The 10,518-nt window shown below is 49.3% G+C and overlaps 1 protein-coding gene across 1 annotated transcript in view; it reads left to right on the forward strand.

Moving 5' to 3' along the window:
• The window catches only part of EEF1E1 (eukaryotic translation elongation factor 1 epsilon 1), a gene marked incomplete at its 5' end in the record, with an annotated part of 11,645 nt that extends 3,127 nt beyond the window's left edge, over window positions 1-8,518 (forward strand). Inside the window, 2 exons of the mRNA XM_010138647.1 lie at window positions 2,540-2,635; window positions 8,378-8,518. Coding sequence (XP_010136949.1) covers window positions 2,540-2,635; window positions 8,378-8,518 — 237 coding nt within the window. The remainder of the gene's footprint in view (window positions 1-2,539; window positions 2,636-8,377) is intronic.
• Window positions 8,519-10,518: the final 2,000 nt, after the last annotated feature.

Genomic DNA, 10,518 nt, shown 5'->3' on the forward strand with positions numbered 1-10,518 from the left:
GGCGGCGTGGCCGGTGACATCGCAGCCAGCGCCTCACGTCAACTGACGTTTCCACAGGATGAGAGACGGTGCTTCCTTTTTCTTTGCTGCTTTGATCTTTGGTTAGTGGTAAATTAAGCCGCACAGGAAAAAATCTGAAAATTACCGACTTGTGGTTGGTAATTGGCCTTTCTTTTCCAGGAAGGAATTGAGAACCTTTGTGAAACACTTGTGCCACCAAATGTCTATTAGATGTTAATGAATTTCATTGGACTGTCTCTGCTTTGTCAATTTTAAGGTATTCAAAACTTGATGGTGCTTCCCCCCATCTTCAGAGGCATGTTCCACACAGCTGGAAGTTCTTGAATCACAGAAAAGCCTACCCAGAAATGTAGAAATTTCTGGTCTTGAAGGATAATTATAACCAAGAATTTGTGTGTCCTGCTCACGGTGTCTCATACCAAAAGTGTTCTATGGTTTCAACTGGCTTTGTCCCAGTTTCCCACGCTATCTGGCTGTAGTCATGAAATCCAACTAGAAATCTGAGTGAGAGCTTTAATTCTTATTGAATGTGCTCCACAAATACAGAAGCAGGTTGATCCTTGCTCTGTTCATGCTGTCCGTTAATCCACCGGTTTTTGCCGGACGTCTGCATGGGATGCCTGCCTGCTCCAGCACGCTTGGCCAGAAGGTGTTCGTTCTTCAAACAGGACCTCCCGTGTTCCCTTCTCTCCGTTTTCTGTTAGCACCAGCATGTTTATATGTAAAAGATTGAATTTTTATTATTTGAGCAACGTTTGTCGATTATTTTTCATCTGTTTTTTACAGGAAACTCAATCTGGTGAGTGTAATATTCTTCCAGATCGGGCCGAGCTCATGGTTTGCCAGTTGGAGAGAGCAGTCGTGCATTAGAATTAAGTCAGGCCGTGCCCAGCAGTGCCGTTCAGCCTCTCTCGAGTACCGCTGCAGAATGCTTCTGGGGGTTCTGCGTCGCAGGGGCTGGACCCAGCAGGCCCTGGAGAGGGCTCAGCTCCTTGTCTTTGTCTGGTGCCATATAAAGGCTTTTAGGTCACAGTGACCCTGAGAACGCGGTGGCCTGAAAGGATGTGCTGCTGGTTCTAGATTTAAAGACACGGTGGATCGTCAGATGTTTTTCTTCCCGTGAGCCTTTTCTTCTTAACACCGCGTTTGCCTTTGTGTCGTCTGTATGAAATTCCACGGAACTGTGGTTCCGTGTTCGATCTTACACGAACGAAGAAGTGAACCCGGCTAAGGAGCAGCAGCTGCAGAGCCAGGGCCTGGTGACCTCGCAGAATTTTAACTGTGCAGGGGTTAGCGTTCTTCCCTGATCTGCTCTAATAAAAGAAATCGAAGCAGACAAGAGGGTGTTTCGGTATTACAGAAGTCCTGTTACGAAGAGGGTGTTGCAGACACAGTGAGGTGGCGTAACGGGGTCAAACGCGAATGCAGGGTCAGAGGTCTCAACGTCTCGGCATTTTAGTTTTGCAGTTTGGGGTTTTTCCCAGGTGTGCACCGTGGGGTATCTCCATAGCGGCGAAATTACGTAATGACAAAACCAGCAACGGGCTTAAGGTTAAATGTACGTTTTAAATTGTTCACGAATTATTAACCCCTTTCTCCTTGCCCTAGACTTTCTTGGTGTTTAGTGAAAGGTGGTGGTACAATGCAACGTGCTGTAACTGGAAACTTATTTCAGGGGTGTTTTGAAAAAGGGGAGTGATAGGATGTTTCAGCTGCTTGCCTTTGTTTCTGGGGCAGCGGGTGGCTTCAGGAGAGCTCCAAGGAAAAAAGAGCGTTTACCACCGGTTTCCTCAGGCAGCAAAGGAGTACTAGCTGTGAGAGCCCCCAGACGCAAGGAGAAGCTGCAGACTGTGTTCCCACATTTCCGAAAGGAGCACTGTAAAAATCAAGCTTGCTGGTGCTGGGATCGGGGTTAAAGTAGAGAATTTTGTTCGCGGTTACTTTTCTTTCTGTAGAGGGAAGTAGGGGACAGAAAGGTGCATAAATTGGGTGAGAAATAGGTAAGATGTGCTGCTGCTCCTCGGGTTACAGGGCTGCGTTTTCCATTTACCCAGTATTAAACGTGTAACGGGTGCTTCTGAGCCACAGGCACTGATGAAAAGTACACAGCTCTTCTGGTTTTGAGGTGCAGTGATCTGAAGCCGAGGAAAGGCAGATTTGAAAGTGTTTCTGTGGAGTCTGCTTCACATGTGAAATAAATGACACTGGTGTGTACAGACGTAAGTGGGGCACTAGGGAAGGTTCTGTGCCAGCAGCGGGCTGGCTGGAGACCAGCACTGGGTGTGACTGGATTCGAACTGTCACGCAATGAGGATGACTTAGGTAATTATCTTGGTATTTTGTAGAATTTGTTTTTCTTTTAATGTTTTTCTCCTTTGCTGGGTTGGGATAAATCAAGCTGGCGTTGATTTTATCTGCATGGTCTCCGAAGGAACTTCTCTGTGATTTCTAACAACCGCCTGGATATTTGTCTAACCAAGTCCGTACTACAGCCGTATAATCCCTTGTTCTTCTTTAGGATCTTAACGTACACCTGGAAGATAAAGTCTACCTGGCAGGAAGCGTTTTCACGTTAGCAGACATCCTGATGTACTACGGGCTGCATCACGTCATGGTAGGTGCGTTACTTGGCTCGGGACAACTGTCGCAGTGGTTGTGTCTGAAGGGTGGTTTGGTGGAGCAGAAACTGACCTCCGGCGTTGACCAGTGACAGCTACAGTGACAGAACAACAGTGGGGACGGTTCTTCCAAGGACTTCAAGTAAAGTTTATAAGTTGTCGTTGGCTGTTTTTAATGTTTAGCTACGGATCTGTCGGAGGAGTCTCGAGACAGTGATAGGGCTTGATAAGCTGCGGAATGTGACGATAACCTGGGGAGCCAGTGCCTAGGGGGAACAACCCGACAGAAGCAGAAGTTTGTGCTGGGTGGAGGGGATGTTGAGATGCTTTTACACGGCTCAGGGTTTGCCGTGAAGTGCTGATAAATCATCGCACCTTGGGTCTGAACCCCCAGTGGTAATCCAGAGGTGAAGCAGTAGAAGTTACTCTATTTGGAATGTGATTGCAAATGGATCATCCTCCGTGGAGTGGGCACGACTAACCAGACCAAAGGCCCTGCGCAGAAGGACCGCTGGATTCCTGGGAGGAGGCAAAATCAGTCAGTGTTATATGTGAAAGCTGGGGAGGAGGGATAATCAGAAAAGGTCCTTCTGCCTGGTGCACGTGTGTCTGAGAGCCGTGAATCAACCAGCTGGGGGAATGGTGACTCTACACAGCGAAAGTCGAGGCGCTGGGAGAAACGGGCAGAACGGCTCCTCGTCAGAAGGGAGGCTGGGGCGGAGGGAAAGGTCCGGTCCTGAAATACGGCCAGAACTGAGAGACTCTGCGTATATGTAATGTCAGTGTCCAGGAGTGGAAGCTTGAACGAGAGAGGGTCAAGCAGAGGAGAGGCAAGGGAAGCTGCATGTTTCATGTCGGAGGTTTTTGAAAACGTGTTGGAGTAAGTCACTTAGAATGAATTCCGTTAAATCACACGTGCCTTGTAGGACACCCGAAGTGCTAGGTCAGATGTGTGACCGCAGTGTCAGAGTAGGTTACCCTCCACATACCTGTTTTGTCTGTGTCTGCGTGTTGTACAGTCGTATTTTTAGAAAGCACTTACAAGTTCAAACAAGCCGTTTTTTTAAGAACTTAGGCAGGGGAAAATCCAGCCTATTTAAATTGAGGGTTTGCTCTAGAGTAGAGCACCTAATCAAGAAGAAACGACACGAGTTACCGCTTTGGGAAATGGAACAGATGGTGAAAGCAAATGACTTGGTGCTCCTGGGCGCCTGCAACCATCCAGACACTACTTGGGACGACTTTAGTGCAGCATTTATTTCTGAAATACTGGGCTTCATGGCAGATAATTTTCTGGACTGGAACGGTGTAAAGGGCAAATACGGGGGCAGCTACCCTAAATAAAGGGGAAACTCGGGAAGTTCCCAGCTGGGGATTGCGTGTATTTTGAAGGTTTCAGAGCTGATTAATGTTAGTGCTTAACTGTAGAGGTAAGATCTTGAAAGGCAGAAACCTGTGGTGATTTTCTGAAATTATTTTTCTTTCTCCTGTAACGAGAAGAGAGTGTGTGCATCGCTGCTGCTCTGCCCTCGGCTTTAAGGCGGGGGGCAGGGGGGGAACTGTTGTAGCTCTTAATGTGATGTGTTCTGGAAAAGCAGCTTGTTGTATCCGCTGCTATTTCAGCTAAGCCAAATGCGAAGTATCAATAAGTGTTTCCTATAAGCCTTCCAGTGGGGAGGCAGAAAGGGGAGGTGTGGGGAGGGGGGACCCACTGTGCTCGCTGTCCTTCAGGCTGCCTAGGAAACTGGTCGGGAAGTGGTGCTGATGATGACCTTTGAGGTTAATCTCTCTGCTTTTGATAATGTCACATCTGCACGCTAAGACAGACGTTAGGAACAGAACACTGTGTTAGTGACGCACCCTGGTCGTCCCAAATTGGCCGAATATTACCCAAACTGTAAAAACCTTCTGGTACAGGATGCAGTGGAAGGGGTTTGAGACCCACCCAGTCCTGTGGCTCACCTCTTCATCCGTGGCTTCAGTTTTGTTTCTTAGTGTTTCTGGATATAAATCTTACATCTCCATGCTCCTCCCCTCCTCCCGCCTTCACTTTTTTCCTTCCGTTACGCAGGGGGTTCTGGTAGCCGGTTCTGTTCCGTCCAGGCTCGTCCGTTTGAGCTCGCTGACCAGTTTTTCTGCTGATGGGCAGCGACCTCTGCTTTACTGTCATACACCCACCTTTTGTGCTTCCTCTCCCTCCTGCTTCTCCTGACAAGCACCGTATGCTTAAAAATCCGCACTGCGGGGAAGGACTCAGTGTTTTGACGAGCGAGGGTCAAGTTCACGGGTAGTGTTCTGGGCTTCTCGCAGGCCAAGTCTATTAATTAGAGAGATTCACTTGTAATAAAGCCAGGAACGACATTGTTCTGCCCCGTAACGCGGCTCACAAACACCCAGGAAGCCCCGTGCTTGATTCTGATGGTCTAAACGAGCTTTTCCAGTCAGTGTGATTTACATTGTCACATGCAATTCCATATCTCCGTGTATCTAATATAAATACTGTTGTCTTTAGACACATTGATTATTTAATACATCCGTGGATAAATGTGATGAACAGTGAAGCTCTGCGAGGCTGAGGAACAGGCTGCAGAGCAGACACGGGTTTGAGGCATTGCTTGGGGGTAGCTCAGGCAATCAGCAAGCATTGAAGTCCCCCTCTGGTAGCGAACTTGTTTCATCTCTTTTTTTTGAATGTAAAATAAAGAAAGATTCCCTATGTTTCTATTCTTAAGTATTTTCAAACAGCAGAAGTCCAGTTCTAATAATAAACACAAAGATTGATCTGGTTTTATATTTCAAAACTGTTGTCAGGACCAAAGAAGTCGTCTCACGTCTCTACGTCTGTCTTGAAAATTTCTTTAATAAGGTCTGGGAAGTATCTTACGGCTGAAATTTATATCTGCAAATGGAAGAATCCAAATTGTGAGGTGAACTCTAGTACACCACAAAGTTGTTCTCCTCAGGTCAGAACTACTAACACTGAACTACAGCAAGGCTGCAACGGAAGTTTATTTTCCAGTAATTTTTTCCGTAACGAATGTCTCCTGTGATACACAGGTTGTCGTGATTTTCTGTTACTGCTCGCTGAGGTGCCGCCTCTCTGCGCAGTGGGGCCGGCAGCTTCCCTTCCACAGGCTGCTGCTGGAAACGGAGTCGGGGAAAACAGGGTGACTTGGAAGGAACGGTTTCAGTTGAAGCATGTTCCTTGTACAGCAGAAAACGAGTCAAAAGACCCACGTGCGAGTATTTCCCGGGCCACACCGCTCAGGGGCTCGTGGCTTTTTCCCCTCCCTCCTATCCGAGGGCTGGGTGTAAGCGGTGAGGTGGGGTCTCACCCGTGCCGTGGTGCTGAAGGACACCTGATGCAGGCAGGTCTTCTAGACTTCCCACACCCACCAGGTGTGGGAATGGGACTTTGTGGCTGCATCCCTCGTGCTGCTGAAAGCACGTTTCATTAAAGCTGCTGCACTTAGAGCCCTTCTGCAGCTCCTCCAGCCGCACCGTCTGCTGCCCACCTCGGTTACCCTTTGTGAGCTTTGTCGTGAAAGAATAAGACTTTTTTTCATGACATTAATAAAAAAGAAGACTGTCAAATTGAGCATCTGCTTCTTTGCTATTAAAATAATTGCTTTAATAGCAAATAATTATTTGAACAGCAGAAGAGCAGCCTTTCTTAACTTGGGGGAATTATCTAATTTAATGAGGAAGAACAGAAAATACCCATCTAACAAAATGTTGTTAAAAAAAAAGGCATGGAAGTGATCTCTAAACAATTAACCTAAGAGTTATGTTCCGAGTAGAAAGTAGAGCATGCCACAAAGTGCTTTTTAATATCTGCCGCTGATAGAGGACATTATATAAAGCAGCGAACATCTCCTGCCTGTTGTGCCTGGAGTACAGAGGGGGCTCGGTTGTTAGCGGAGCTGTCTGCTCTGCCCTTCAGGTGTTTTTTACACCCTAACAGAATGGAGGAGGATTCGGGTTTGATTTGCATCAGAGAAATGCAAAGACTGAGAATTACCAGTGTAAAATCCCGGGGAGGAAAAGCTCTACCTGCTGCAAATTCTGAGGCGTAGTTTTACCGTTCTCGTAACCAAGCGCTTGCCCATTCGGTCCCTGGGAAAGGGCGGTTGTAATTACAACCTTGTGTACAACGCTCACGGCACTTACACCTCCCTTCACTTCCAGGGATTTTAGATGACTTCAGAGTACGTGCGTTGCACTTCTCGTGCTCCGGGTCGCTTTGGAAATGGTTCTACACCTTCAGACCAAGCACCAGCTCCCGCCTGCTCTGAATTACAACCCGCTGCAGCTGCTCAGACGCCTCTTCCCTGCGTGGCGAGGCCGGGGTGCTTTTGTCCGGACGGCGCCGCGCTCGAGAAGCTGGAGCAGGTTGTGGAGCCCCCGGTGCTGCATTTCAGCAGTCTCCGCTCTGCGATGCCCTTGGGAACACCGGAGGCCTTCCCGTGCCAATGTCCTTCTCTTCCTCCGGGCCGGTGCTGATGATCTCTCGGGTTTGTGGCTCAGCAGGAGTAACCTGTGGCCGTGTCTGGTCGGCTTAGCCTGCGCACGTCTCTTGCGCGGTCAGCCGCAGGAGCGCGCTTGCGTTGCCATGCCAGCAGCAAGAAGAGCAGATTTCCTCGTGCTGCGGAACTGGGGCTCCCCACAGCCCACCGCTGCAGGAGCTGTTGTGGGGATACCCGTGCTGTGCTGCTGTTCTGGCAGCGAGTCCCGCAGGGAGAAGAGCTGCTGGGCTTTAGGAGCAGCTTTGACATCCCGCTTCTCAGCTGTTGTCACGGTTCCTCTCAAGCTCCTGCTCACAGAGTTCTAGTGCTCGGTGTTGGTTTAGAATTCCTTCCTGCAGCTTCCTGACATTCTTTTTCCTCCGTGTTTCCCCAGTGCATCATCTTCTAGTATAGATCCTTGTTTTCTTTTGACCCCTTGATTTTTTTTATTTTTACTGAGAGCACTGTAAGGAGAAGCAGCAAATGTTACAGGCAGCTCTTGAGACCGGAAGAGCTGGTGTGTCATTTCACCAGGTGACATTTAACAGGAGACTTGGGTTTGGACACCAGCTTTTCGCTCGTGCAGCTGAGTACGTGGTGTGTACAGCTCACCCTCTGATGGAAAGACTGTTGGAGCACAGTTGTTTCCAGCTGTCCTGTGCTCGGGATGAGACCTGCACTGCGCCTGCATTATCCGCGGCCTCTGGTGTGAGTCAGACAAGGCACGAGGCATCTGCCACCTGCTCCCCTTCTGAGGAGAGGGTTAACCTTGGTCGCTTTCGGAAGTATAAATCTGAGGCGTACGCGTGGAGTGGCTTGTCTGCCACACCATCCTCTGTGGGTGCTCCTTCCCTTGGCTGTGGGTGGGGTCAAGATGACTGAGCTGAGCCCGACTTAGACCCCCCCACCGAGAGAGGTGAATCCCAGTCAAAAGCTAAAGCGCTTCCCACCCCGCCCCTCGTCATACAAGTGCGTGTTGCCCCTCCAGGTCCGTTCATCGGCGTAAATCGACACTAAGTCTGTATTTGGGGCTGTGAATTACAGCATGGGGAGTGAAGGTGGAACACTGCTGTCTTCCAGGTGGGATACTGGGTGGAATGCTGCTGGGCTGTACCGACTTTTTGAGTTGAACTGGGCTGTAAAACCATCCGCCTTTATTTCAGCGGTGCCCGTGTTAGGACGGGCCGGATGCGGTGTCTCTCGTGACGGTGCCCTGTGTTTCTCCCCACGCAGGCGGAGCTCACCGTGCAAGAGAAGGAGCAATACCTGAACGTGTCGCGTTGGTTCAACCACATTCAGCATTACCCAGGCGTCCGGCAGCACCTGTCTCGTGTCATCTTCATCAGGAACAGGTTGTACACGAACGCTCACTAGGGGACGTGCTCGTGTCCTGGCAGAAGGGTGGCGGGCAGTTCAGAGCTCACCCTGTCCCAAACCAGCACCGAGCAATCGCTGGTCTGTAACCTTCTGTGTGGGAACGAGACTGCTGAGGCACCGGGTGACACAACCGCGCTGGGCTGCCGCTGTGGGCTCCGGGAGCCGACCTGGGGCAGAGCTGTATCCTCTATCGGTTTAAATGCAGCAATGGTGGAAAGATGGAAATTGAGTTTTATTTTAATTCGCTGGGTTTTAAAAATCAAAAGTTCTTTCCATTAAACATCCAAGTGTGATTTCATGGTCTTTGCAGGAAAGTACTTATTTTCCTTCGATTATTTGCTCCATTTACTATTTATTGACTTCGTACATGTGTCCCGCTGTCTTTCCACTTTATTTTCCATGGATGTTTACACTAGTTTTGTAAAAGTTAAGAGCTATATTGCGTGCCAAGGATCTGGAAAAGGGAACATGCAAATGTTACAAAGTATTTATGTGATGGAATAAATTATTTTAAAACTAGTCTGAATTTGGCGGTGAAGCTTTTCAGTTTTTCCCTTTGGTAAAGACAATTAATTAAGGTTTTTAAGCAGCCAGTCCATTTGCCGCTTCGTTTTGCGGTGCGTGGACTTGTGCTGGGATTCTAGCAGCGTCTGCTTTCGCACTGTAGGATGTACACGTGCGAGGTTGCTTTTTCTTCCCCTCTGTGCCTGGGAGCAAGCGGTGATGAGATGCAGAAAAATACCTGTGCCTCTAGCGAGCCGCGTTCCGCTTCTGAAGGGCAGTGTGAGTGGGAATCTGCGTGCGTTCGGACAGGGCTTGGGGAGGTTTCGCGCTCGGCTTGCAGGTTGTTTGTGTTTATAGAGGCCATTGCAAATGAGAATGATTGAACTTTTGTGCAGCGTCTGTGTGAGCCTTCGTCTGTGGGAGCGGCAGCTCACGTACAGCAAAGAGCACCGGCATGGAGCCAGAGCTGGAACCGTGGCTGAGGACAGTAACTGTCGTCTGTCCGGGTGCACCTTGCGGGGATGGTGACACCACGTGTCTCTCTTCTCTAAATCCTGAACAGCCGCCGTTTCCCCGTGCGGGGATTTCTCAAGGGGGCTGCGTGCAGCCGCCGCGGTACCCCCAGGCCTCGCGTGCCAGCTTCATTTTCGCCGGCCTGGAACAGAAGTGTCACTTGCTGCTGCTGAAATGTTAAAAAAAATCCCAAACAAACTGTTGCACCAACAGAAAGATGAAACGTTTAGAAGTGGATTGGTAAAATTTAACTCTATAATATCAAACAGACTTTTGGTCGCTGTCATGCACGAGCAGGAGCAGTTCAGGCTTCTCTCCCCTGCGTGGCGAAACATAAGCAGGTGGAGGGTAAAGAGTGAAGGCGGGTGGATTGAGACAGGGCCTCTAGAGAGACGATGGGGAAAGGCAGATGGCATCGATTCCCTGCCCTCCCCCGTCTGTCTAGTACCTTCTGGGCATCAAGGACACCTAAAGCTGTGAACAAACTTCTGGAAAGTCATAAAAATATGCCTTGGTCTGCGGGAGGCTGCACAGGGCGTGTCCGTGAGGCTGGAGCGTGGCGTCGCTCGCAGGTGGGGCGTAGCGTGGGGCGCTCTTCAGGCCCTGCAAAGAGCGCACGCGGGTGAACGTTCCGCTGGTTTTAAAGCTTCTGCCGCTTGTCTCTCTGCTTCTGGAGCGTTTCATTGTATGTCACTGAACAGCAGTGAAAGCGACTTTCCTCCCTCACAACCCCCTTTTGTAAAATCTCTTCTTATTTCCATTTTCCTTTCTTAAAATTTCCGTTGCTGAAGGGCACAGCAGATACTGCGATTTCGTTTCACTTTTGTTGCTCCGCAGTTTGATGATGATGACGACCGTGATGTGTGGAACTTATTTTCACTGCGTCCATGGGCGGCGACGCTCTCATCTGTTAATGTATCTCATCATTGTTATTATTTTGCATAATCGCTCTATCTAATTTACTCAGGGGGCCTGACGTG

The sequence above is a fragment of the Buceros rhinoceros genome, unplaced genomic scaffold (genome assembly GCF_000710305.1).
Source record: "Buceros rhinoceros silvestris isolate BGI_N320 unplaced genomic scaffold, ASM71030v1 scaffold36596, whole genome shotgun sequence".
Classification (NCBI taxonomy): domain Eukaryota; kingdom Metazoa; phylum Chordata; class Aves; order Bucerotiformes; family Bucerotidae; genus Buceros; species Buceros rhinoceros.